The following is a 27,485-nucleotide window of genomic DNA, read 5'->3' as shown; positions in this document are numbered from 1 at the left end:
AAGAACACAACTTGAGTCATACAATTCTAAATTAAATATCTGTTATAGGCACCAATACAAGAAGGAGAAAATCTAATATTATCATCATGGAGATATCTGCAACACTAGTATTAGTGTTACTTGCCTTATTTACTTTTCTGCAAAACGTTGCTAATGGATTTGATTCATGGCCACACACTAACACTATCAATCCTTTCAAGTACAGGGTACCTGAAAACCCGCCTTATCGAACTTCTTATCACTTTCAGCCTCCACAAAATTGGATGAACGGTATTACACACCCCCATTAAGCTTAGAAACATGTATCTCTGTTAATTATTTATTTTCAGTTTCATTGACTAATCCTTTTCCTATATGGTTTTTCAAGTTTCACTGAAGAAAATTTGATCATGGATGTCTTCATGATGCAGATCCTAATGGTAAGCCTCTGAATATATAAAAGGCTATGTTTTAGTTAGTATGTTTAGTATAGAAAATATAGAAATATGAGACAAAGATAAGATAATAAAATTGTGTTTGTCCTTGTTCTGTTATCTCTAAATTATGGATGGAGAAAAAATTTGACAAATTTTGTTTTAGGGTAAGGATATTTTGCCCTTTTGTCAAGACTGTCCCGTTTTGCTCTTTTCAATTTGAGATTTTGCTAATGACCCATAATATGAAATAGAGTAAAGTATCGTTTTTGTCCCAACTTTTGGGATAAGTCCTATTTGTGTCCCTAACGTTTAAATCGTCCTATTTGTATCCTTAATGTTTATAAAAGTGATTCAATGTTATCCTACTATCAATTATACTAACAAATCAGATTATATTTTTCAATTATTCTCACTTGGATGTATTCATTCTCAATTAGGTCTCACTTAAATGTGTTCGATTTTAATATTATACCCACTATTTGTGTTTAGATTCAATTATGTTCTTAGAAAAGTGAATTATGTAAATGTTGCAGGAATTAGTTTCAACATTTGATGAGCTATCTTTCGGAGTAGATCATCAATTCTATTCCAGACATTTGTATTCTAACTTCAAGAAGAGATTTTTAAAACTCAAATTAAAGCGCTCATGATGTGTAATTGACGGTAGGATAACATTGAATCACTTTTACAAACGTTAGAGATACAAATAAGACGATTTAAACGTTAGGGACACAAATAGGATTTACCCTGCGACAAAAACGATACTTTACTCTATGAAATAAAGCTATACAAGTATTGTTTCAGTGGAATGTGAAGTACAGGTTTAGAACTACTTGTTTCAATGAGATCCAAAAAGTATGATCAGGTGACTTATTTTGATGTATCTGTGACAGGACCAATGTATTACAAAGGAGTTTACCACCTTTTCTACCAACATAACCCTAGTGCAGCAACTTTTGGTGATGGAATAGTATGGGGCCATTCAGTGTCCTATGATCTCATCAATTGGATTCACCTAAACAATGCTATTGAACCAAGTGAGGCATATGATATCATTAGTTGTTGGTCTGGTTCAGCCACAATCCTCTTAGATGGAAAACCTGTTATCATGTATACTGGTATTGATCATAACAGGCACCAAGTTCAGAATTTGGCTATGCCAAAGAACTTATCAGACCCTTTTTTAAGGGAGTGGGTGAAACACACTCAGAACCCTGTGATAATTCCTAGTGAGGTTGCTGAAGTGGACAATTTTAGAGATCCATCAACTGCTTGGCATGGAAAGGATGGTAAATGGAGAATAATCATTGGTGCTCAAAAGGGTGATCAAGGGAGGGCAATTTTGTACCAAAGTGAGGATTTTGTTAATTGGAAATTAGAAGATGCTAATCCTTTTTATGCAACAGATAATACTGGAGTATGTGAATGCCCGGATTTTTATCCAGTGTCCATCAATGGGACTAATGGGGTTGATTCATCTGTCGAAAGTTCGAGTGTTAGGCATGTCGCGAAGGTAGGCTACCTAAGAATGGCACATGACTACTATTTTGTGGGAAAATATCTCTCTGATGAAGAGAGGTTTATTGCTGATGCTAAATTTACAGGAACTAGTTTGGACTTGAGGTATGACTATGGTAAATTCTATGCTTCCAAATCATTCTTTGACTATGCTAAAAACAGGAGAATATTGTGGGGTTGGGTAAATGAATCCGACAGCGAAAAAGATGATATTGACAAAGGCTGGGCTGGTGTACAGGTATCCTTTTCCATGATATGCATTTTGCTCTTGCTCCTAATGAAACAGCATCATTGAACATTGTTCATATCCTAAAGTAGAAATCATTAAGATATGGAGGATCATAGTTTGATGTATCATGTATGCAGTCAATTCCAAGACAAGTTTGGCTTGATAACAAAAGTGGGAACCGATTAGTACAGTGGCCAATCGAAGAAGTCGAAAAACTGCGAAGCAAGAACATCAGTATTAATGGAGAGAAACTCGGAGGTGGATCAATACTTGAAGTATCAGGTATCACTGCATCACAAGTAAGTGAAAAATGTAAAATCAAAGTGTCTTTTCTTCTCAGATTTTCCTCCAAGTGACTACTAAAGTTGTGTGTTAACCAGGCTGATATAGAGGTATTGTTTGAGATTCCTGAACTAGAAAATGCTGAATCCTTTGATCTCAGTGGTGTTGATCCTCAACTACTCTGTAGTAATGCACCAAGGAGTGGCATAATAGGGCCATTTGGTTTATTAGCTTTAGCTTCAAAAGACTTAAGAGAGCATACTGCAATTTCTTTTAGAGTATACAAAACATCCAATAAATATGTAGGCCTAATGTGCAGTGATCAAAGCAGGTTAGGTTGCTTCTTTGAGTATCCCCCTAATTCAATATTTTTGGTTCATATAATATATTTTAGGATTGAATTTGTTTACAACTTCACAGGTCCTCACTGCAGAATGGCCTTGATAAAACAACATATGGAACTTTCTTTGATGTAGATTCTAATCCCAGAACAATTTCACTTAGAAGCTTGGTATATTGGTTCCTTGTGATTAACTTTCTCCTTGTTTCATCTTGTTAATCTGATATAGTACTTGTTGTTATTGTGCAGATTGACCACTCTATTATTGAGAGTTTTGGGGAAGGTGGAAGAGTTTGTATGAGTAGTAGAGTTTATCCAAAGCTAGCTACTGGCAATGAGGCACATCTCTATGTGTTTAACAATGGAACAATGAGTATACTGATCTCAAAATTGAATGCCTGGTGCATGAAGGAAGCTGAGATTGGACACGTGAAAAATATGAGCTATAAAACTTGTTAGTGTTGTGACACGGATAGATAAGGATGATGAATGTCCATTTATGAGTAGCACTTTTTCCTTACGTTGAAGGAAATAAATTCTTAGAATGAAGAAGTTTGAAAAGTAAATTTTATGTGCCTATAAATACATGTACTAATGCAAAGGGAATACACAACAAAAGTAATAAGACATCTTTTTCTCTCTAATTATATTTTTTTATTTTATTTGTTATCTCTTCCTTATATATTTATTTAGTTATTTTATAACACGTTATCAGCACGAAGCTCTAACGAAATTTTAGGAAGACTCCAGGTAACAAATTTTTATTATGTCGAAACTCTCTCATCTTGAATATAATGCTTTTGATATATTTGGAAACAATTATTTACCATGGATACTAGATGCTAAAATCCATCTTGATTCAATGGATCTTGAAGATACCATTAAAGCTGAAAATAATACATCCCAGAAAGATATAGCCAAAGCCATAATTTTCTTTCGTCGTCATCTTGACGTATGATTGAAAAATGAATATCTCACATTAAAAGATCCTGCAGATCTGTGGAAAGACCTTGAAGAAAGAACAATCATCAAAAGACGGTGATATCTCCTCAAACCCGATATGTTAGAGAAAATTTTATTGACCTTCCATGCCTCGAATGTGCTCCTGCAGTAGCAATCGAGAAAAAGGATTTAAAAATTTTTTTTTTGAGCTAATTTCTTGCTTTCTTGTTGTTGAACGCAACACTGAGTTGCCTCTTAAGAAATCATGAAGCGTGCCCAGTTGGCGCTGCCCCATTTCCTAAAGCAAATGCGGCAAATTATAACCCCAGAAGAGGTAAATGACAAGATTTTGATAACAAGAAAAATTATGGAAGGAAAAGAAATTATGTTCACAAGAAAATATCTCACCAAAAGTGGGATAAAGAAAGAAACAATGGGCAAAGTATATCAATTGAGGATAAATGCTTCCGTTGTGGTGGAAAGGGGCCATTGGTCACGTACCTGTCGTACCCCAAGGTATCTAGTTGATCCTTATCAAGTATTTTTGAAAAAGGATGACAAAGGAAATGAAACAAATTTTGTTTCAAATGATGAAAATTTCACCACTCATTATGATGTATCTAATTTCTTTAAAGATTCTGAAGGAAATATTGGCTATTTGATCAATGATGTATTATTTCCTTTAGGATCCTCAAAGAAATTAGATACATCATAATGAGTGGTGGAATTTTCATCATTTGAAACAAAATTTATTTCCTTTCCTTTGTCATCATTTTTCAATGATGCTTGATAAAGATCAACTAGGTGCCTTTGGGTACGACAAGTACGTGACCAATGGTCCTTTCCATCACAACGGAAGCATTTATCCTCAATTGATTTACATTTTCCATTGTTTTTTCTTTATCCCACTTCTGGTGAGATCCTTTCTTGTGAATATAATTCTTCTTCCTTCCATAATTTTTTTTATTACCAAAATTTTGCCATTTACCTCTTCCGGGGTTATGATTTGCCACATTTGCTTCAGGAAATGGGGTGGCACCAGCTGGGCGTGCTTCATGATTTTTTAAGAGTAACTCATTGTTGCGCTCAGCAATAAAAAGGCAAGAAATTAGCTCAAAATATTTTTTAAATCCTTTTTCTCGATACTGCTGCTGTAGGAGCACATTCGAGGCATGGAAGGTTGAAAAAATTTTCTCTAACATATCAGGCTTGAGGAAGTATTATCGTCTTTTAATGATTGTATCTTTTTTCAAGGTCTTTCCACATATTTGTAGGATCTTTTAATGTGAGATATTCATTTTTCAATCATACGTCAAGATGAGGACGAAAGAAAATCATGGTTTTTGGTTATATTCTTTTGAGATGTATTATTTTCAGCCTTAATAGTATCTTCAAGATCCATTGAATCAAGATGGATTTCAAAATCTAATATCCATGATAAATAATTGTTTCCAGATATATCAAGATCATTGAATTCAAGATGAGAGAGTTTCGACATAATAAAAATTTGTTACCTGGAGTCTTCCTAAAATTTGATCAGAGTCTCGTACTGATAACGTATTGTAAAACAATTAAATAAATATGGATAAGGTAATATAAAATAAATAAAGAAGTATAATTAGCTAATTCTAGTAGTAGTATTTACCACAATTATTATCTCAATATAATAGAGATCATTAATATATTTACTAATATTATATATTGTAAATTTGTAATGTATATATATATAAAGAAAGAAAAAGAAGTATTGCAACGTAAAAAAGAGAGAGAATTGTTTATTGCTCTATGTTTACCTAAGGTTTAGCCTCCTATTTATAGGTATACAAAAAGTAACATTTTCAACCTTCATTAAATTCATTATCTCTTAAAAATGGACATCCACCTATTCAATCTTATCACAACAAAAATCACTATTAATATTTATACTTTGTGAATATTATGGTACCTAAAAGATAATGACTATTTATTAAAAAAGATTAAAAATAATATTTAATTTAAAAAATATAACAATAAATAATTTTTAAAAAATTAAAATTTACTATAAAAAAATAAATTAGATAAAATTTAAACAATAATTAATAGACACCATAAAATTAGCCTAATTCATTCAAGGATAAAGAAAAGAAAGAGAAAAATCACTATTCAATATTGATATCCATACTTGGATAAACCCAACTAAACTAAATATTATTGATGGAGATAAGATCGGAAAATGAAACACGTAGCAGTAGTTGTTATGCCTTGTGATGGTTGACAATCTTTTTCTTTGGATTCAATTCTCTTTTCTTTCTTGGTTTCATTCCCTTCCATTTGAAAACTTCCCAACATAGCAGTAGATCACTACACGTGGAATAATCCACGCAGTCAGAGAGAGAGAGAGAATCAGTAACAAATGAAAATGAAACAAAACTATCTTTATCGGTTTATCCATGGCTGCCGTGACCGGAAAGTCAAAATGGAACAAACAAGATAAAGAAAAGAAACCCATTCCACTCTTTAACCATTTACTCTATCACCATTAGAAAATAGAAGCCCATCACGTTTTTACGATTCCCTCCTTTTGCTGATTCTTGATATTGATAAAGGTATTAAAAAAATTATAAAAAAGAAAAAAAAAACCAAACTTTGCTTCGAAGAACTACGAATTTACATAGGCGGTGTGCTCCGGGCACCCTTATTTCTTTATTAAAGGAAAAATCAATAATGGGTATTTGCAATTTTGTGCAAAGTTTTTAACTTGGAGAAGAGGAAAGTGAAGAAACGCAAAAGGGGGGAAATTTTGAAGGATGAGCGGTGAGGATGATGACCCAGAAAGAGCAAGATTGAGATTAAGAAGAGAACAAGAAAGATCGTCGTTGAATTCGAAGCTGGTGAACTTTCACCGTGATCTCATGGCTGGGGCGGTGATGGGTGGGGTGGTTCACACCATTGTGGCCCCTATTGAGAGGGCCAAGCTTCTTCTGCAGACGCAAGAGAGCAATTTGGCTATTGTTTCGAGCGGGCGTCGAAGATTCAAGGGCATGTTTGATTGCATACTCCGCACTGTTAGAGAAGAAGGCGTTCTCTCTTTGTGGCGTGGTAATGGCAGCAGTGTTCTTCGCTATTATCCTTCCGTTGCACTCAATTTCTCTCTCAAGGTTTGTATTCTTTCCTTAAATTCATTCTTTTTCTTTTTTCCCCAAAGAATTTATTGGCAATCTTCCATATTTAGGCAGTAGATTCCCCATCAATTGAGCCAAGAAACTTAACACACTATGCATATAACATGGAGAGTTTGAGTGATGTTATTAGAACATAGAGTTTGATTGATATTATGTACCATTGCAGTGAGTCTCTGATTACTTCAATGTTAAATGGTCCTTGAAGAGTTGAAGTATTTGCAGTCATATATCATTTGAGATTCTCTAGAAAATAGCTTCTTTTTTTCTTTTGTTTTTTGAACAAAAAGGAGCTCAACACACTAATGTGGAGCAAGTAGGTAATCAAGACAAGCGAAATTAAGAACATAAACACAGGTACAAAGAAACTAATCCGTTGTCATCTCCGGCATTGCCATCAACAACCAAACGGATCAACCCCGCACCATTCCCTGTAACTCAAAAACGACCTATTCTTAATAGCACCAACTCCTGTCACAGGGTTCTGAAAAACTCTGCTATTTCGTTCCAGCCAAATGTTCCAGACAACTGCAAAGAATCCTACCAACCACTTCTTTTGTTTAGAGTTACCACCAGGCACTTCTTTTGTTCTTAATAGCTTCTTTTTTTCTTTTTACCCCCTCTAGCAACTTTACCTTGTTTCATTTAAAAAAAAACTTTACCTTATTTGCATTTTTGTTGACATACTATTTTGGTTGCTTGAGAGACTACTTTAAACGTTTATGTGATGTTTGAAAACAAAATGAAGAATGGTGGATGATGTCATCTTGTAGATGCCCTGTGAATGAATCTGTTGTATGACTATTTGGAACTTGTATTCCATGATGGTGTTTGTTCCAAGTTCCCAACATTTTTGCACCTCCCGTCTTTGTGGTGCTATCAAGGTTAACTAGTTCCAATTAAATGCCTCTTTATTTCCCTAACTTTATTAGGTGTTTCCATTTTCCAGTCCTTTAGGTTAGATTTTTCTTGAAATGCATGATATCAGATAGATGCTTCTGCATTCCTTGCTGCCTTCATGTTATTGAGACTAGTACTGAGACAGCTGCAAGTACTCAATGGCCAGAAAATTTGTTTGTTTCTGCTGGGACTAAGAGTAATACCAGTTTACAAATTCATCTATGGGCATGGGTGTGAGTGCAAGTGCAAGTTTGTAAAAGCATCAAATTATGAAAACCACAAAGAACATGTATTGGCAAAATAAGATAACTACAGTTAATATTTTTCAATAGAACAATATATTGATCAACACGTTTTGCAATAGGAGTTAGGTCTTGATGCCAAGTATAGGAGTTAGGGACTTACATAACTTAGATACACACGGATTGATTCATTATTCATTTCGTTTAATGTTTGATTCGAATGGTTGGGATTTCTCGGCTCCCTAAGAGAATTTCCTTTTGGAGAAGGATAATTTGTGTGCTTTCAATTATCTAATTATCTGCAACTTTTTTTTTCCCTTCCAGTTATTATTTAGCTGCAGCATAGTCAATATAGTGTTTCAGCATAATTCGAGATTAGTTAAGTAGATTGTTTCAGGATCACCAGTTACTTTTTTAAGATGAAAGTAATTTGATTCGTCACTCTGCTTTTTCTCTCTCCCCATCAACCACCACCACAAAAAATCTAACAGATGCAAAGAGGAGCATCATTTTTAGATTCCAAAACATCTATAGATTTATAGATCACGATTAAAGGGAGTGAATGGAACTGATGAATTCTGAGCTGGGCATCTGATTTCATTGTTCAGAAGGAAAATATTCTATCTCTGGAGGATTTTATGTGAAGTTTCATTGAAGTTGCTGACTGAAGAATATGGGAATTCTTTCTGGCCAAATGCACTTTGCTGATAGTGGTCTATAGTATAATAACAGCAGTATCTTTACCACAAAAAGAATAGAAAGGATTTAAGCATTTATTCTCATTTAAGCTGATGCTTTAGTAAAGATGCGACATACGTACAACAAAGTTCCTCGCATAAGATGTGACTCATGCAGCCATTATTATTGTGTATTTAGTGTCCTAACCTAAGACATGACATGATTATTTGGAAGATAATTAAGTCTAAAGTTGCTAATCCAGCTATTCCACACTTGAACAGTGACCCCAAGGTTAGTTAATAAATTGCCAAAAAGCAATCATAAGAACCCTTGAAATCTACTTTTGGTTGTGTTGCTTTGCTATTCCCTGTTTCCTTTTCCTCCTTGTTCTTTTTTAACCATGAGTGATTAAGACAAAGGTGATCACAGCTTGGTGCCAGACCATATTTTCCGTGTAAATTGTAAAATAATGAGGATTTCTTGTCGTGAGATGATAGATGGTATTTTTGGAAAATAAAATTCACACCAACTTACCTTTCTTTGCCCTTATTGAAGTATAATATGCAATATTAAAGAAGATAGTGTATAGCATAGTGTATAGAAACATGCAACATTCGAGTGGAAAGTTATGTTTCTGTAACAGAATGTTATAGTTAATGTAAGAATCTTGATAAATTGTTTCTTCAACAGGATCTATACAGGTGCATGTTAAGAGGTGGAAACTCTCATGACAGTACTATCTTCTCCGGTGCATCTGCCAATTTTGTCGCTGGTGCTGCGGCCGGTTGTACAGCACTTATCTTAGTCTACCCCCTTGACATTGCACATACCCGCCTTGCTGCTGACATCGGAAGGAAAGAGGCACGTCAGTTTCGTGGCATCTACCATTTCCTGGCTACCATATTCGAAAAGGACGGGATCCGGGGGATTTACAGGGGCCTTCCTGCATCCCTACAAGGGATGGTGGTCCACAGGGGCCTTTACTTTGGAGGCTTTGATACAATAAAAGAGATTCTATCCGAAGAAGAATCCAAGCCGGAGATTGCTCTGTGGAAGCGCTGGTTGGTAGCTCAGGCAGTCACAACCTCGGCAGGGTTGATATCTTACCCATTAGACACGGTCCGCAGGAGGATGATGATGCAGTCGGGGATGGAACGGCCGGTGTACCACAGCACCCTGGATTGCTGGAGGAAGATCTATAGGACAGAGGGGTTGGCTTCATTCTACCGCGGCACGGTTTCAAATGTGTTTAGAAGCACAGGTGCTGCAGCTATCTTAGTCTTGTATGATGAGGTTAAGAAATTCATGAATTGGGGGCGATTGTAACACCACCAACTTACCAACGTTCATTGATTTCATTGACACCTAGGACTAATTGCATTATTGCATCAAATTTGGTAGACACTTAAATGAGGATTAGGATTAATTTTTGTAAAGTTCAAGTGAGCTCAATTACAGTTCATTTGTTATGATGTGTCTCCATTCTTCACTGGCATTCCAACAACAATGCCATGTTGCTCATATGGCTCTGATATACCAATTTTTCCTTTGTATAATTTTTCAATTACACAAAGTAATAATAATATAAATATAAGAGATATGAGGAGGAGTTGTGATTGGCAAGAAAGAAAAGAAAAGCGCTTGCCCTTTTTCTGTTTAAACTTTAAATATATGTACTTGTTATTTTTCTGGTTGTTTTCAATGTTTCAAGTTTCTACAAGTGAGGACCCTACTGCCACAGCGTTGTCTCGTGCTGCTACAGAGCACAAGTGCGAACCCAAAGCGACAAGAAGCCCCTAAAGGCTATGAAAAACTAGCATAACATATCCTAAAAAAATCAGTAATTATTATGTGGAATAAATGACCATTTGTATCCATGAGAGATGAAAACGCTGACATTTGTACCCATGATAGCTCGAAACTAAACTTATACCCATGATAGATGCTGTCCGTGTGACAAAAGTGCCCTGGCTTGGATCTGAGCTTGGTTCGTGGGTTTCCGAACCTACGTGGCACTCCCACCCCCCAAAGTCATATCTGACGTGGATGTGAACGTTGATTATCAAAAGGAAGTGGAAAAAGAAATGTCAGTTCCCGCGAGAATCAGTGGTGCCTTAGGAGAGGTTCGTCGTCGCCGTTGGTCCATTCGAAGCCGGAGAAGACGACTAGAGTACGCCGAATCGAGTAGCGAGGAGAGCCTTTTACCATTCCTTTCGTATTCGACATCGAGGTGGTCACTCCCTTTGAAGAATTACACAGGTATGTCGTTTCCCACCAATGAATAATTTCATATGTCGTTGCAAGTAGTTAGACAAACGTTGCTACCTAATGAAACCGTATGAGTTACTGTATTTCCTTCAGAATTAATAGAGAGTAGTTTGTTTAGGGTTTGTGTTAGCATCAGTTACAGAGAATGTGTGTTTATTGGTTTGTTAAATTTTACTTCCAGGGATGGCCACCATCCACATAACTCTGTCCATTCATCATAGAGGAAGGTTTGAGAGAGAGCCAGTTGGTAAGGTTAGCTACATTGGTGGAGAAGTGACGGAGATAGAGAGGATAAACGTTGATACCCTCAATGGTTTTTTCATCTCTGACTTGCTGAAGGACATTGGATATACGTCAATTTCTGAGTTTTACTGGCTAGAACCTGGGAAGGAGCTTGATGATGGGTTGAGGTTGCTAAGGGTTGATATGGATGTAGTTAGAATGTATGAGGCAGTCATGAATAATGAAAACAAAATTAATGTGTATACAGAGCATCCCGTGGATCAGCTAGTGGTAGTTGAGGATAAGGAATTGACTCCATCAAAGGGGAGAAGAAAGGTCTGTGCTAAAAGGGTACCAACTCCAAAGAAGACTCCAAAAAGAAGATTAACAGTAGTGAAAGATGATGACGATGCTGAGATAGTTGGTAATGTCCAAGTTGACAAGCAGGCCCAAAAAAGTGCTGAGCCCCAGCCCATGGTAGAGGCCCATCAAGAGAACAACCCAGCTCCTGTAGCAACACATGAACCAAATAACATTTCCCAACCACCTCCAACACCTGTCCAGCCCGATGAACCACCATCAACTCAGTCCCAACCTTCCCAGCCACCTCTTGAGGTAGAGAAGCAACCATCCCAAACTCATGGGACAAACCCAATCCCTCCCCCTAATGCCAATGTATCTGAAGCTTCACAACAACCTTGGCACTCTGATGAGACAGACCAATTCATTCCCTCTCAGGCCAATGTCTCTGATCCTATTGCACCTGAGCAGCTCACCTAATACATCCCACATCCTTACAGAAATTCACTTTTACAAGAAATCCCTGAGTCAGCCCCACCTTCTGACTCCAACAGGACTCCCCAGAATAATGAAACCAATCCTTCAGATGAGGCTGAGGGTTGGCCAAAAAAGAACAGGAGAAGATCAACAAAGAGGCCCCCCTACAGGACAGTCATTCATCCCTAATCCTGATTCGAACAAGCCTCCAACCTTCTATGCCCCGGTTGATGAGGATGATTTTTCTGATGACAACGTTGGGTATATTGCTATGAATCAGAGGACTTGCATAGCATACCTAGTGATGAAGATTCTGACGAGACCCCAGTCTTTCCTTAAGTAATGCCGATGCCCCTGTTAGCCAGGTGAGGTTGGAAGTGGGAATGAAATTTGAGACTCTAAATCAGTTTAGGAAAGCAGTCCGGAAGTTTAATATAAACATCGGAAGAAGCATTTTCTTTGCACGCTGTGACTCTACAAGATCAAAGGCTATATGCTACGATGAAGAATATCATTGGCAGATATACTGTGCCAAGAGCATATTTCCAGCAAGTTATCAGGTTAAGACCTTTGTCAACGAACGCACCTGCAGTAGGGACAATCACTGCAAGTCAGCAGATGGTAAATGGGTGATTGATGAGCTAGAAGAAAGAATAAGACTTCAATCAAACTTCAGTGTGAGAGAGGCTGACCAGTTCTTCAGAGCTGAGTATGATGTACTCATCAACGAGAGAAAGATTTATAGATCTATGAAAAAGGCAAAGGAGAGGATTGAGGGATCTGAGATTGCACAGTATGCAATTCTTCGTGACTATGCTAATGAGATTCTGAAGACTAATCCTGGCTCTACAGTTAGGATACACACAAATCCATGCCTGATTCAAATTTCCTTTTTCTGAGGATCTATGTATGTTTTGAGGCATGCAAGAAGGGATTTGTAGGTGGCTGTAGACCATTCATAGGGTTGGATGGCACATTTCTTAGAGGGTATTGTGGGGGTCAGCTATTAACAGCTATAGGGCAGGATGCAAATAACCACATTTACCCCATTGCATATGCAATTGTTGAATTAGAAAACAAGGAAAGTTGGAAGTGGTTTTTAGATATCCTTCAGGATGATGTGGGAGATTTTTAGGCGAACGGGTTTAACTTCATGTCGGACATGCAGAAGGTATTTGTGTTTTAATTTTGTTATGTGTTTTAATTCTGCAATGTATAGGTTTTTATGCTTGACTAATGAACTAGGTTTAGATGCATACTGTAAAAGAATGATTAGTGTTGTTTAGGGTCTGGAAGTATGATTATTGAATTATGATAACTGTTGTTTATGGCCATTGAAGTTTGAAAATTGAATTATTGTAGAAGAATTATTATTGAATTATTGTTTTCATGCTTGCTATTGTTGAATTATGATACCTGTTGTTTATTATCATTGAAGTTTGTTTATTGATAACTGTTGACAGTTGTTGAAGAGTGATTATTGAATGCTGTTTATATTAATGGTTATCTATAGGGGTTAATTCCTGCAGTCCAAGAAATGTACCCAAACGCCAACCACAGGTTCTGTGCCATGCATATATGGCAAAACTTTTGCAAGAAATGGAGTGACTTGCAGCTGAAGAAGTGTATGTGGTCATGTGCTAAGGCCACTACGACACAGGACTTCAATGCTGCAATGGATAAGCTAAAAAAGATCAATGTAGGGGCTTGGAAATACTTGGACAAGATTAGTCCGAAACAGTGGAGCAGAGCACATTTTAGTGAGTACCCTAAGATGGACAACTACACCAATAATAACTGCAAGGTGTTTAATGCCAAGGTCAAGAAGATGAAGGGAAAACCGATTATAACCATGTTGGAAGAAGTGAGGTGCTACGTAATGCGGATCATGGCAAGGAACAAAAAGGCTTTGGTTGGGTACAGTGGAAGGTTAGCCCCAACTCAACAGAGCAGATTAGAAAGAGAGAAGAGAGAGAGCAACAAATGGAGACCCCTTCCAACCGGAGATGACGCGGAAAATGTTTATGAAGTCCAATGTCTTTCCATGAAGGTCAGTGTGGACTTGGGCAAAGGTACATGTAGTTGTAGACTCTGACAATTGACTGGGCTACCTTGTAGACATGCATGTGCTGCTTTAGCTTACCAAAATAGAAGACCCGAAAAGTATGCACATAACTGGCTCACGATGGGTGCTTATAATGCTTCATATTAGACTTCAATGCGTCCAGTTCCAAGCCAAGAGTTCTGGGAGCACCTTGACACCCTACCAATTCTGCCACCCCGGTACAAAAAGCCAATCGGAAGACCTTCAACGAAGAGAGACAAAAGAAATGATGCCCCTAAGGATAAGAGTGATCCTCATAGAACTAAGAGGAGGATTGGCACCATCGTATGCAAATACTGCCTCCAGGTGTGTTTAGTATATTATAATTTGATGTTTAACTTTATGTGTACCAATTTAACTAGTACCTGTTTTACGTAGGCTGGTCACAACAAGCGAAGCTGTAAGAAGAGAAAGGAAGTAATGGGTGAAGGGAGTGCTGCACCCCAAGTCCCTGCAAGTGATGAGGATGAAGATATGCTGGCTGAAATGTACTATGAGGAGACATTAGAAGCTGCCGAGGTTGAAGCAACAGCAACTGAAGTGGGAAACGGTTCCACAGCAGCCCAGACTGCACAGGTTAGTTCATTCCTTTATTCATTTCCTTAATTACATTTGTTTAACGACTCATACTATTACACTGGTTGTTCTTTGGAATCCAGCCTCCACCCCCGATGCCACCACCAGCAACCACACAACCCCAGACTATAACAACCACTGGACCAGCCAAGAAACATCCTAAAAGGGGAAGTGTCAAGCGACCCTCCCCTGTCTGCACATACCCCACAAGCATCTGCACCATCTCCCAAGAATCCAACCACAACCCCTTCCACACATAACTCTCAAACAACCCCAAATCCACTGCAGGGTGCTAGTGTAGGGACAACCACAAGGTTCGTGCAGTTCATGCCGACAACTGGTGTGGAAGGTATTTCTAGAACAAGAGGCACAACTGTTAGAGGCAGGGGGTGAAGGAAGAGGTCGAGGCAGGAGAGGTGCATCAAGCGGAGCCAAAAATGGAATCTCGAGCGGGAGCAGTAACTCAACACCAATGTCATAGACTGTGTTTTGAATTTTTTTTGCTATTTTGATGTAATTGCCATTGCTGATACACTAATTTTAGTTGGGAACTGGTTGGTTTATTTCACTATGTTGGACTAAGAAACATTGCTATTTTGGTTGTTCTGACTATGAAATGCTACTTTTGCTGTAATCAACTATGTTTTTTGGTTTATTTCATGGTCAGTCCACTTGTTGACTTAGCTTTCCTGGTTTTCAGCTTATGCTTTAAGTTGCAAAATCTATGTATAACTGTTACTCACTCTATTATGGAACAAGATTATCATTAATCGAACAGCACCTACTATGCCTGGTTTTATATTTCATTACCACAACCATCAGGTCTCTATGTCACAGATTGAGCTTAATTATGATTCTTTAAGTAGAAAATATAGCTGCATACCAACTGACTAGCAATAAAATTTATCATATGGAACTTACAAAGCAGCAACAGCATCAAAGTGTCTATGTCAAAATCAGAAAATACATTCACTCTCTCATGATTTACAAAGACCCCAACTCCATACAAATTTTATATTTTCATAAAGAAATACATCTCACAGATCAAACAAAATGCAACACCCAACGCTATCCATAAAAGCAACACTCTAATTCCCATAATTTCACCCCTAATTTCAGCCCTAAATTTTTCTATCCCTCTCGCCAGGATTGACGATGCTTGCTGATTTTCCCCAGGTTCAGTGACAGTGAACCCATCATCATGCCTTGGATAAGAACTCCCTGACTGTCTTTTGGCCAAACATCTTGCTATGCCCTCCCATCCTTCTTCGATTTCATCAACTCATACAAAGTATTTGCAGTCTCTTGTCTGGCAAAACAAAACAAATTCACCGATTGGTCAACTTAAATGCAAAGAAAACTTTCTCACTTGAACTCCAACAGCGTCTGTCCATTACTGCCCATAGAGGAAATCTGATAAACCATCGATTAGGGTTCGTAACGGTGCCAGACTCCATCAACGCAAACTCTCTTCCACAGAAGCATCTGTCGTCCAGCTTCTTCGCCTTCATCTTCTTCGAACTTGAAGAAGAACTGCGACTGCCATCACTTGGAGCAGGGGTAAATCTGCGGAAAGACATTGCGGGAGGTACGACCTAATTCTTTATCACCGTGGGTGCACGTCACACTCAATAAGATTCAACAAGCATCGATTCTCTGGATCCTGGTTTGTATTGGGGAGGGGAGAAGCTACCTAGGGTTTTGATTTCATGCGTTCAACCTATCCCCCTTTTGATAATCAACGTTCACATCCACGTCAGATATGACTTTGGAGGGTGGGAGTGCCACGTAGGTTCAGAAACCCACGAACCAAACTCAGATCCAAGCCAGGGCACTTTTGTCACACGGACAGCATCTATCATGGGTATAAGTTTAGTTTCGAGCTATCATGGGTACAAATGTCAGTGTTTTCATCTTTCATGGGTACAAATGGTCATTTATTCTTATTATGTGTTTATATACATTTATATATATTTACATATTTTTAACTAAATAATTAACTACTAGAATAATAAAATTTATGATAGTAAAATAACAGAAATTTATATAAAGTTTTTATGTTAAATTAATAATTACGAATAGTTAAATAATTTGAGATATTTGATTTTGACAGAGCTTTTATTTGAACACATGACTTTTGCATTTTGGCACACATTGCTTTGTACCATATTGACATAGTTTGATAAGAAACTTCTTAATCATCGAAAATTTTTGTGATGAACTTTTGCTTAACCAACCAAGTCTTACGGTAACTTACAGTATAGTTGAATTTAAATTAAATTTCTACAATAATAGATTTCACTTTTAGCGATGGATTTACTTCAACCAACGACCTAATAGCATCTTCAATCATGTCTAAGTCCAACATGGCTTGATCTTGTGAAATCGTGCCAATGGTACACGTGTGTTTGCCACTGTATCTCCTGATCTCCCAACATCATTTCTTTCAAACCAATCACATCCTCTATCATGCCCTTTGCATTTTGTATAGAATATCTGCGGCTTCGACTCATATGCCATGTAATCAACTCCTCTAGTCTCTAGAGATAGTGTAACTTTTGATTATAGAGATCATCTACTCTCTAGAACCAAATTTTATTTCGATACTAAACTCACCGTCTTTTGCCATTGCATTGCCTTCACCTACCAAATGCAAACTATCGTTCGTCATTCAAGCTTAAATAAAAAAAATGGTAATGGTAACTAATTTTGAATAAACATAACATACCCATATTCGCATACTCAGAAAATTTCGAAGCATGCATGGCTGCGAGATTCAGAGCTCATATAAAAGACGGAACACCGAAGAGATGCTGGTTGATAGCTATATCTACTTCATTTTGCACTGCCAGATTGACTGCCTAGTTTTTGTCATCATTTTCGTCATCGATTTTATAGTTGGCTTCGAATTCCTCTTCACTGTCATTGTTATTTTTTTCCCAAGATATGTCCTTGATTTCATCCATATTCAACTCCTTGTCAACTGCATCCAAGGCACATATGTTGTTCAAACTCAACATACAACTCTATCATCGGCACGTGAAATTAGATTTGTTGATAAATATAAAATATCTGTTGCATACATCGTCGTCAGTGATGGGCCTTATTTAAAATTGTATTAGCCCACCAAATACGACAACAAGATTTCTGTATAAAATATTATTCACCTTCTTTGAATGTAACTTTGTTATCACAAACACCATTTTGTTATTTCGTAAAACTCATGGTGCATAGAATAGCAAAAGAAAATGGAGATTCACACATAAAAACCACTCCTTCATGTGTGTGTGATATGATCTCACAATTATAATGCACTCATAAATTTGTAATATTTTTTATAGCCTTAACATCACCTTATCCAATTTTTTTGATACTATTAGTTGTCAAAAAAAATCACAAGCATGGAAGAGATAAACAACAATGGTATTTATAGGCTTATACAAAATGCAACTTACGTTTTATAATTAAAAACAAAACAAAACACAACCTACGTTATATAAACGGCATAAAAGTCATAAAAAGCCGGTAAAACATAATCTGCATTTGAAGGTTTTGAAATTTGAAAAGAAAAGTTAAAACATAACCTGTGTTTTGCATGTTCTAAACTAAAAAAAAAAATTAAATCACAACCTGTGTTTTGCAGGTTTTAAATTAAAATGTAACAAGTTAAATCTTAACATGCATTTCGCAGGTAAAAATTATAAAATTCTACTTTACACAAATCGTTACTTGAGTTTTGTTCTGACATCATATCATTGTAATTACTTCATGCATATCCATTTTAATGTAACTCTGATTTTTTTATTGAAAAAATTTAGCCATACTGAATTACGAAGATTTTATTTTATATAGAAAAAAGTAGTGGTATTTTTGTATAATATTAATATTTTGGATATTTTGAAGTATTGTGGATGTGCAGAATTTTTTGATGGGACGTGTTGTCTCTGTTGTCAGAGATTTTTCGTAATTTTTCAGAGATTCGTCACAGTTTTGGATACGCGACACCACCGGAACAACACGCAAGAGGTATGTTGATTGCTTTTGCAAAAATTCTTCATAAGTGCTTTGCAACTTTTCGCAAAAATTTCTAGCATCTATGTCCACATGGCGCAACTATAGCAACACGTGAATAGCGTGTTGACTACTTTTTCAACATGCTCCATGCAAGAGACATGCTTGTTCTTTGGAATCAGTACCTAGTCATAAGTGCTTCGAATCTTTAAAATGGGAGAATGGGGTTCTTGTGAGTAAATGCGAAAGAGATTGAGAGTAAGAGATATTGAATAAAATTCCTAAGCGAGATTGAGAGTAAAAGAGTAATTTGCTGAGAGTAAGAGTATTACATGTAAAAAAATTATAAACGTGTATTTAGCAAAAATGGTACGTGATTATACATTACGGAAGAATATATTATCAATTATTTGGGACATGCTAATTATGTAACTTTATTATTTTCGCTTAGTTTGTTACCATTTATTTTGTAATTATTTTTCTGTTATAACATTATTTGAATATCATTAATTTGTAATCACTAAAATTGATAAATAATATAAATATTAATAAATAAATTGTTTAGAATTTTTTGTCATAATATGATTATTTTTCTATTAAAATATTAGTTTATTTTAATTTATAATTATTGAAACTAAATAAATAATATAAATATTAATAAATAATTTTTTTAGATTTTCTATTATAATGTTATTATTTTTTATTCATATTATTTTATTTGAATTTGTAATTATAGAAATTAATAAATAATATAAATATTAGTAAATAAAATATTTTAGAAGTTTCTGTAATAAGAGTATTATTTTTCAGTTATAATAATATTTTATTTTAATTTATAATTATTAAAATTAATAAATAATTTTTTTGATTTTCTGTTATAATAGTATTATTTTTTGGAAATAATATTATTTTATTTTAATTTATAATTAATAAATAATATAAATATCAATAAAAAAATTTGGTTATTAAAATAATATGTTATTTTAATTTATAATTATTAAAATTTATAAATAATATAAATATTAATAAATATTTTTTCCTAATTTTCTATTATAAGATTATTATTTTCTAAAAAAATAATATTTTATTTTAATAAATAATTATTAAAATTAATGAAAATAAATATTATAATAATTAATAAATATATTTAATTCTAATATTTTTTAAAATAAATTTATTTCTAATATTTGTGTAATTAATAAATATATTTTTATGTACTAGCCTAACATGATGTCGAATTTGATGGTAGATGACGCCTTACGGATAACAGAGTTCTATGACGTCTCAAGAATTTGAGAGATCAGATGACCTGCCTCGTTACTAGTTGCTTTTGTCGAAAAGTGGAGGTCGGAGACTCACACCTTCATATTACCCGTTATACTTGAAGATGTGGCACATATATATGGCCTTCAGATTGATGGAGAGGTTGTGACCGGGTTGATAGACAGCAGTCATGACTTCTTGATCAACTAGAGCATGGCAATTTTTGCCAGCAAATCCAATGTGAATAGTTCCTCCAAATGTTACATAAATCTAGCATGGGTTTGATAAGAGATTATCCCCGTACCGTCTCTCCTAATAATACTTTTTCATAAATTACTGAGAAAAAAGTATCATGTATCAGCAATTTTTCCTTCTACGAAGGCAAAAGCAATCGACACAGTATTTTAGTTTCACATTGTGCAATTACAACCAAAAAGACACATTTGTATTTTTTATAAAAGTGTATGCCGTCAACTTGAATCAAAGGCTTGCAATGCCAGAACGCTCTAAGACATGGATTGATGAAACTCCAAAACATCGAGTGAAGTATCATGACATCATCTACCTCTTTACTCTCGTTATACAAGAGTAGTGTTTTTATTTGTATAACTATACTATGCATGCATTTTCTAAATTATTACGGTGCATCACAATAGCAAGACTTGGTAATTAAGATTCTTCCCAACCACCGAAAACTTTTTGATTGACTTCTGCTATGTTAACTAAACTTTTCGGTAACTGATGGTGTAGTTGAACCTAAATTGGGCTTCTGTAATTATAGATTTCACCTTCAAGAATGAATCGATTTTAATCAATGGCCTTATAGGTTATAGCCTCAACAATTGTATCTGAGTCCAACTTGAAATAATTCTATAAAATCATTTTTATGGTGTACGTGTGTCTTTCGTATATCTCGGTTTCTTCCAACAACTTTTTTTCTATATCCAGCTGACTTGAACAAGTAAATTGCACCCATGACCATATGTCTTATATTTTGCATAAAATATTTGTACCTAAGTTTCATTAAAAGTATAATCAACTCTTCTAACCAAAACATTTAACTATCTACAATTATATCAAATGACTCCATTTCTACCCAAAACACCAACAAATTTTTCAAATAGATAAAAATGAGCCACTAAATTACATGCCTCTCTAAAATAGCAAGACAAAGTCACACGGCATTAACAAAACTCAAAAAGTTAAATAGTGACGTAAAAATGCATCACAGCAACAAAAAGAGTATATAAAGCCAAATTCACAGCATACTACGAAGATGAAGTGCAAAAATGAATGTAGCATGATCATGATTGATGAGAAAAAAAAAAAACGGACAAACAGCCAAAAAATCTTTTGGAAGCAAACACACATGTATATATGAACTATGAAGAACCCTCTTTTCTTCTTAGAATTGGAAAAAAAAATTTCTTTTCCATAAGACATATGAGGTTAAAGGAGCAAAAAGATACCACGCACTATACGGAAAGCACCCTTTGTAGTTCTAGCGTACGAAAATTAAAGGGTAAGTGGTCAGCTCACTCGTCTGCTTAAGCAAGTGTTGGGAATTTGAATCTCGCCTTGTGCATGCAGCAACTCATTGGCCAGCGGCAGACCCTTCAATGGAGCTCAAATCTGTGACGGATTAGTCCTTAACCTGTCGGGTTGGGGATACCGTTTGGGTAAACAAAAAAAAAAGATATAGCATGAAAAAAGAAATAAAACTAAAAAACTTTTGATGAACCCATGTTGAATAATGTCCAACACCAAACTAATTATCATTCATTCTCTCTATGGATATAGCACGTAATTCGATCATTGTAATTATTTAAAGTCTTAGTTGAGAAGAAAAAGTAAAAAGAAGAGAAGTGGGAACTCCATATAAACCAGTAAAGAGAAAATGGAAAGATTCCCTCCTTTTAATAAAAAAATAAAAAGATATTCATCCATGTATAAAATAACCAAAGAAGCCTTTTGATGTTGAACTTTATATATGTATTGTGACGAGAGTGCAATACCTAAGACCCCAGCATTAAGGAACCTTTGATATTGATTGAGGGTGCTATGCACCTATGCCAGTATGCCACTTTTGCTCTTCTACCTGCCTAATTTTGTTTATTTAATTAATTATGCATTATTATATATACACATTGCAATTATATTTTTTAAAGAAATAAATGTGTGTTGAAGGTGGCTTAGATTGTCCTTGCATTGCTCCAGTGTGGAAATGGAATCATCAGGTGATTCTTCTTACGTGAGTCTGTAAAGATTCTATTTTGATCCGCCACTGTTTTTTATTTTTATTTTTAAATTAATCAAAAGCCATTAAGCCGTGGCATGGTTGCCACGTCAGATTTTGTATTAAATTAAAGAAAACCACAAGAATTTGGAAAGTTAAACATGTACTCTCTTAGTCTTGGCTTCCTTGGATTGTAGCTGTTGCCATAATTTTCATAATATTCTTCAAATTTTTTGATATTATGATTTTTAATGAATTAATTAATTTAAAAAAAATTATGTGTTTAATTTACTCTACTAATTTTATATAATATTTTTTTATTTTCTCTATATCATCATCAGTTGTAGTTGCAGTGGTTGATGGCATTGATGTCATCACCTCCTTCTGTCTTTTCCCCTACTGAAAGGAGAAATTATTGGTTCACATGGTGGCATAGTGGGGTTAGGATTGTTTTCTTAGGACTCTTACCCTCGGCTTCAATTATATAAATAGAAAAAGTACATGTAAACAATGAGAATACTAAATAATGTGAACAATGAATATATTAGATGTTTAATTTAATATGTATGCAAATGATTATGTTCATTATTTGTAATTGAATGATTATTTTTTTTATTCGATTTACTCATACACAATATATAATAACTGAATGTTCAATTCACTAGGTGCGTAGATGATTATCCTAATATTAAAATTTAGAAGGTAATTTAAAGTGAAATATTTTTTTACTTTATTGTATTAATTCTAAAATCTATTGTTCACATTATTTACAAAAATCATTATCTACCTAACAAAACCGAAATAAATATCATGCGCCCCTCGTTTCCTTAATGGGGAAAAGTTCCTCTCATCCCCTTCCTAATTTTAATTTGCATCCCTAACTTCATACTCTCTAGTAATAATTTGAGGCCTATATACAAAACCTATATCATGCTATAATGCTATACTTAATTTCATACTTATTTTTTAAGAGAAAGTATTAGGAGTCAATGAAATATTTGTATAATGTGTACAATGAAGGTTTATGGAGTATTAGAAATATAATCATTAGTGTTATCTTTTTTCATTAGCTAAAGTTTTTGGGATGAGTGGTATTATGACATGGTATTAAAGCTCTAGATTTGAAAGGTCAAGAGTTTTCCTTAGTGAATTAAAAAATCAGTTTAAGCTTTTGAGAAGATGTTTATTATCCCTAGTATTCGGATGGTTATTCTAGATAGTATGAGAGATGTTCATTTTGTAACTCAATAGCCCATACATTGTACAAATAATCCATTGTCTAATTAAAAAATATAAAATTAATGATTATTAATTGTAATTATTTAAAATTGACTAATTAGGAATTTGATAATTACTTTTTAGAATTCATTCTGTATATAAATTGAGAATTCTTTATCTTATATAAATTCAATTAATTTAAGGATATAAATATATGTTTTTCATATTAAATATTGATCAATTAATTATTATTCTTCAAATAATCACTATATTTTAACTGCAATTTCTGAATAAGCTTCACTTTTTCAATACCTTTTTTAACCAACGAGACAAGGAAAGATGCTCGATCTTTCTGGCTGGGTGTCATTCAATAATGAATTACCACCAAATTACCTTTTTTGTTTGCACCCTCCTAAGTGCTATTCCATTTGAGTTGCAGTTTGTGGGTAGCTTGGCATATGGGGCAATAAGAAAGTGGATATTTATATTTATATTCTTGGTTATTAATAATGATGGGAAATATATGAGAGTCGATACCAGAATTGAGGTTTATTATGGAGGGAGCATGTTGTATATATGCTATGCTATGCCGTGACGCACTCCCTCACCAAAGTTGTCTCTTGCCATGACGTCATCAACATTATACATTTTTCTTCATGCGATTATTCTGAGGTTGTCCTTGCCCCTTGTTTTTTGCTTTGAATCTTTCTGGGCTCTTTTACTTTTGCGAATTGAATGATAGAATGATCATTGATAATATAGTAAAAATTAAAGTATCTGATATATATATATCTATATCTAAATCTTTGCGTGACTTTTCTCCCATGCGAATATATACTTGCTTTCTACATAGATTGATTGACAAAACAAAGAAAACACTATTTATAGATCTTTTATAATATAAATATATATGGTGATGAAAATTGATACCCTTTAAATGCTCAAAAGGAGATGAAATTTATAGTGATGCAGTCAAATTAAAGAAGACAATGTAAAAGAGAATAGTGTATATAATAAGAAGCAAGAGGTTTCAAAATTCCAAATTCTTCCATCTCGATGATTAATTTGCTACGGCATAATTGTGGATAAAGAAGTAATATAATATGAACAATTACTCAAATCAATTCCAAGAATTTTAGATATTTTAATTTTCATAAAAATTAATATAAAAATATTTTTAAAATTTTATTGCGACAGACAAATCAGTCTCCGTTACAAGGGCATGAGTGGTGGCGAAGGTCCCAAAGGTCGAGGGAAAAGATTTCAGCAAAAAGAAATATTATCTGCATTATTTTTATCTCTTTTGAGTTTAATTAAGAAGTTAATTTTTTTAAGTCAACATCAACTAATTATTTTGAACCATAAATTTTAAATTCTAATCTTAACTCTAAATTCTCCGTAAAATTAGCATTAAAATAATATTTTACAATAGGAATGTTTGTTAATAATATTAGCTACTTAAAAATGGATTCTTATGCTTTTTCATTTCTTTTATATATTTTTTAGTATTAAAAACAATTAAATAAAGAAATAAAGAAATAAAAAAATGTATTTTCAAAGTGCATAAAAAATATAAAAAATGACGCATGCCAATTGCTTAGGGTGCTTTAATTATTTGGCTAATTATTTCTATATTCCCTTAAACTATCTTCCAGTAATGGAGATTAATTTTGCTTTTAAATGTTAACAATAACGAGGTATATAAATGATGAAACTATCCTTTATATATACAGTTTAGATTATATTTTAGAAAATAAAATGTAATATCTAAAATTGTTGATTGAAAAAATAATAATTTTGGATTGTTAATTAATCATGCACATAGTTATATTTGAAAGAGAAATATTAGAAAAACCATCAGAATTTATTTTTTTTGGTTATTAATTAGTCATTAATTAATACTTAAAAATATAAAATAAAATATATTATTAAATTAATAAACTAAAAAAATTAAACTAATAATTAATTAATACCAAAATAAATAAATTTTAATGGTTTTTAGTATTTTTTTTGTTTGAAATTATTAATCCTTTCACCAATAACTTAAATGTTTAAATTATGAGTTATGTTACGTGTATATTAAAATTAGCTATCAGTATAAAATGCATGTTGAAATACAAATATTTATTAAAAATAAATTAAATCACATGTGTATTTATACATAAATACATTAATAACTGATTTTAATGGCTGATTTTGATGTACAAATAATATTTTTGTTAAATTATTTACTTTTTAAAGTATAAGAATACATTTTAAAGGAAGCGAATCCTTAAATAATTATTTTAACAAAAAATAAAATTTACTGAGAGAGAAAAGAAAAATCATCACCTCTTGTCATATGGACGGCGAGGGCTGCAATAATAATGGTCCCACCCAAGCAAGTTGAGATTGCCATTCTTAAAATGAAGCAAAAGCAAGAGTAAAAATGGAAGAAGACGATCAAACTATTCATAAGTAGAAGTAAACACAAATACATCCATTATTAGTAGTAAAATTTAGAGAATAAGAGAAGAAAGAGATAAGCTTAGCGATTCCCAAAGCAAAGCGAGAAAGTTACTGTGGTATCCTACGGCCTTGATTGCTTCATAATTGGCAATGGGACCCAACCTACGGACCTGATCAATCCCACCCTAAAAACCAAATCATAGGCGATCAACACGACGAAGACCAATACCACACTCACGCTGCCAGATCCATTCGTTATGAGTAGAGTTTGAGTTTGAGAACTAATTAAGTTCATGTGTTACAAAAAATCAAGTTGAATTTGGAGTAACTTGGCAAATTAAAATTAAACTCGAGTCATCATTTTTATCTCTGCTTCTCAACTTTTTTTTTTTTAATTAAAGATAGGAGTTTCGAACCCAAAACCTCTTAATTGAATATGAAAAGACTATATCATTTGAGTTATAACTCATTGGCATCTCTGCTTCTCACTTATGACAAGCCAAAACATACAAGAAAATAAGATCTGATATAAATAGTAGTACAATTCAAAAGATGGAGAGGATCCTAAATTGTACAATTACTAGAAGGAAAATAGAGATGCATGGGATCATACTATACCCAGAGATAGAGCACCGACTTGGACGAGCTTGGGGACGAGGAGGCCGCTGACGTGGAGTGCAACCAGGGACTCCAGGCCGCCTATGAAGGTGCCGCCGATGAAGGCGGCGGGGGCGGAGGGGGAAGGGAGGGCGTCGATCTCATCGTCATCGAGATTGATGACGGTGGGGTTCACGCCGATGGTGGCGAGGAGATTCTTCATGACGTGGCACATGCAACAGGAGGAGCGGGTGAAGATGATGACTGGGTGCTCTGTGATTAGGCGCTGGATTCGGGATTCGGTGGATTCGTCCAGCTCCATGGACAAGGAAGGACAAGACATGGTGCTAACTGCTAAGATGGAGACGACGACGTCGTTTTGAACTTGCATCGGAGGAGGAGGTAGCAAGAGGACTTTTATTTATACTATCAAACTTGACTCGACCCAAGGAGAACAGTGCTTGCTTACGTCACTTCCTACTCTCTTTCATTTCCTCTCACTCTCTCTCTCGACCTAACCCACGCGCGCTTTCTCTTCCATTTAACTATTTTCTTTCCCTTCATTTTCCCTTCCATCACTTATTTACTCCTCTCTCTTCTCAAAAGTTTGCTACGTTTTCAATTTATTTAAAAACCTATATATTTATGCATTTTGAGGGGGAAGGGATATATTAAACTAATATTTTTATCTATAATAATATTACAGCAATATAAATATTTTAAAATTATATCAATTTTGACATTATAGATTATGATACAAAAAATATATAACATTAAATTAATTTTACAAAAAAATTGTAAGAGACAAAAGTCTTTGTCGACTAAAAAGATCAGGATTTTTGTAGATAAAAAATTTAAACAATAATTTTTTTAGTTATTATTTTTATATAAAAGAGTTTAATTTTTTTATTAATAATTAATTTTAATATTCGTTATCTAAAATTTAAAAAAATTTAACGTGTATATTTTTATATTTTATTAAATGTTAAGTCTGTTGCACAAATAAAAATAATTAATTTTTATACTTAATTAATTTTTATGCTTGCTATTTAAAAATAAT

The 27,485-nt window shown here is 34.3% G+C and overlaps 5 protein-coding genes across 7 annotated transcripts; 4 read left to right on the top strand and 1 right to left on the bottom strand.

The window, feature by feature from the left end:
- LOC112765739 (beta-fructofuranosidase, insoluble isoenzyme CWINV3) lies at window positions 1-3,429 on the top strand. 2 transcript variants are annotated; one of them, XM_025811600.3, is made up of 7 exons: window positions 1-270; window positions 411-419; window positions 1,310-2,172; window positions 2,301-2,462; window positions 2,544-2,776; window positions 2,866-2,956; window positions 3,035-3,429. In XM_025811600.3, exons 1-7 carry the CDS (start codon window positions 87-89, stop codon window positions 3,242-3,244), a joined length of 1,752 nt encoding a protein of 583 aa, XP_025667385.1. In that variant the 5' UTR covers window positions 1-86; the 3' UTR covers window positions 3,245-3,429. The 2 variants fall into 2 exon arrangements, with proteins under 2 accessions (XP_025667385.1, XP_025667386.1); XM_025811601.3 differs by having other exon boundaries at window positions 139-270; window positions 368-419.
- Window positions 3,430-5,613: 2,184 nt separating this feature from the next.
- Window positions 5,614-10,392, top strand: LOC112766227 (probable ADP,ATP carrier protein At5g56450). Its single transcript, XM_025812123.3, has 2 exons — window positions 5,614-6,864; window positions 9,396-10,392. Exons 1-2 carry the CDS (start codon window positions 6,514-6,516, stop codon window positions 10,029-10,031), a joined length of 987 nt encoding a protein of 328 aa, XP_025667908.1. The 5' UTR covers window positions 5,614-6,513; the 3' UTR covers window positions 10,032-10,392.
- A 1,671-nt stretch (window positions 10,393-12,063) lies between these two features.
- LOC140180786 (uncharacterized) lies at window positions 12,064-14,067 on the top strand. Its single transcript, XM_072222082.1, has 3 exons — window positions 12,064-12,233; window positions 12,334-12,823; window positions 13,486-14,067. Exons 1-3 carry the CDS (start codon window positions 12,064-12,066, stop codon window positions 14,065-14,067), a joined length of 1,242 nt encoding a protein of 413 aa, XP_072078183.1.
- On the top strand, window positions 13,724-15,045 carry LOC140180785 (uncharacterized). Its single transcript, XM_072222081.1, has 4 exons — window positions 13,724-14,382; window positions 14,455-14,652; window positions 14,736-14,843; window positions 14,941-15,045. Exons 1-4 carry the CDS (start codon window positions 14,191-14,193, stop codon window positions 15,043-15,045), a joined length of 603 nt encoding a protein of 200 aa, XP_072078182.1. The 5' UTR covers window positions 13,724-14,190.
- Window positions 15,046-24,419: 9,374 nt separating this feature from the next.
- On the bottom strand, window positions 24,420-26,975 carry LOC112766410 (glutaredoxin-C6). Of its 2 annotated transcripts, XR_011875714.1 has the most exons (3): window positions 26,447-26,975; window positions 25,941-26,013; window positions 24,420-25,779 (listed from the first exon to the last, which is right to left on the bottom strand). XR_011875714.1 is itself a non-coding variant. In XM_025812301.3 (2 exons), exons 1-2 carry the CDS (start codon window positions 26,814-26,816, stop codon window positions 26,003-26,005), a joined length of 381 nt encoding a protein of 126 aa, XP_025668086.1. In that variant the 5' UTR covers window positions 26,817-26,975; the 3' UTR covers window positions 25,804-26,002. The 2 variants fall into 2 exon arrangements, 1 of the variants encoding a protein (XP_025668086.1); XM_025812301.3 differs by lacking the exon at window positions 24,420-25,779 and having other exon boundaries at window positions 25,804-26,013.
- Between the last annotated feature and the right edge of the window lie 510 nt (window positions 26,976-27,485).

This window comes from Arachis hypogaea, chromosome 17 (assembly GCF_003086295.3).
Source record: "Arachis hypogaea cultivar Tifrunner chromosome 17, arahy.Tifrunner.gnm2.J5K5, whole genome shotgun sequence".
NCBI lineage: Eukaryota > Viridiplantae > Streptophyta > Magnoliopsida > Fabales > Fabaceae > Arachis > Arachis hypogaea.
The sequence above is the reverse complement of the archived record's forward strand: the minus strand, read 5'-3'. Positions and strand labels throughout refer to the sequence as shown.

Excerpts from the sequence above, each read along its gene's own strand:
- LOC112765739 (XM_025811600.3), top strand. The coding sequence starts at position 87 with ATGGAGATATCTGCAACACTAGTATTAGTGTTACTTGCCTTATTTACT. Across the intron at positions 2,777-2,865 it reads ATGTGCAGTGATCAAAGCAG|GTCCTCACTGCAGAATGGCC; the intron begins GTTAGGTTGCTT and ends ACAACTTCACAG. Across the intron at positions 2,957-3,034 it reads CAATTTCACTTAGAAGCTTG|ATTGACCACTCTATTATTGA; the intron begins GTATATTGGTTC and ends GTTATTGTGCAG.
- LOC112766227 (XM_025812123.3), top strand. The coding sequence starts at position 6,514 with ATGAGCGGTGAGGATGATGACCCAGAAAGAGCAAGATTGAGATTAAGA. Across the intron at positions 6,865-9,395 it reads CACTCAATTTCTCTCTCAAG|GATCTATACAGGTGCATGTT; the intron begins GTTTGTATTCTT and ends TTTCTTCAACAG.
- LOC140180786 (XM_072222082.1), top strand. The coding sequence starts at position 12,064 with ATGAAACCAATCCTTCAGATGAGGCTGAGGGTTGGCCAAAAAAGAACA. Across the intron at positions 12,234-12,333 it reads TTTTCTGATGACAACGTTGG|CCAGGTGAGGTTGGAAGTGG; the intron begins GTATATTGCTAT and ends TGCCCCTGTTAG. Across the intron at positions 12,824-13,485 it reads AGACTAATCCTGGCTCTACA|GGGTTAATTCCTGCAGTCCA; the intron begins GTTAGGATACAC and ends GGTTATCTATAG.
- LOC140180785 (XM_072222081.1), top strand. The coding sequence starts at position 14,191 with ATGCGTCCAGTTCCAAGCCAAGAGTTCTGGGAGCACCTTGACACCCTA. Across the intron at positions 14,653-14,735 it reads CAGCAGCCCAGACTGCACAG|CCTCCACCCCCGATGCCACC; the intron begins GTTAGTTCATTC and ends TTTGGAATCCAG. Across the intron at positions 14,844-14,940 it reads GTGTCAAGCGACCCTCCCCT|GGTGCTAGTGTAGGGACAAC; the intron begins GTCTGCACATAC and ends AATCCACTGCAG.
- LOC112766410 (XM_025812301.3), bottom strand. The coding sequence starts at position 26,816 with ATGCAAGTTCAAAACGACGTCGTCGTCTCCATCTTAGCAGTTAGCACC.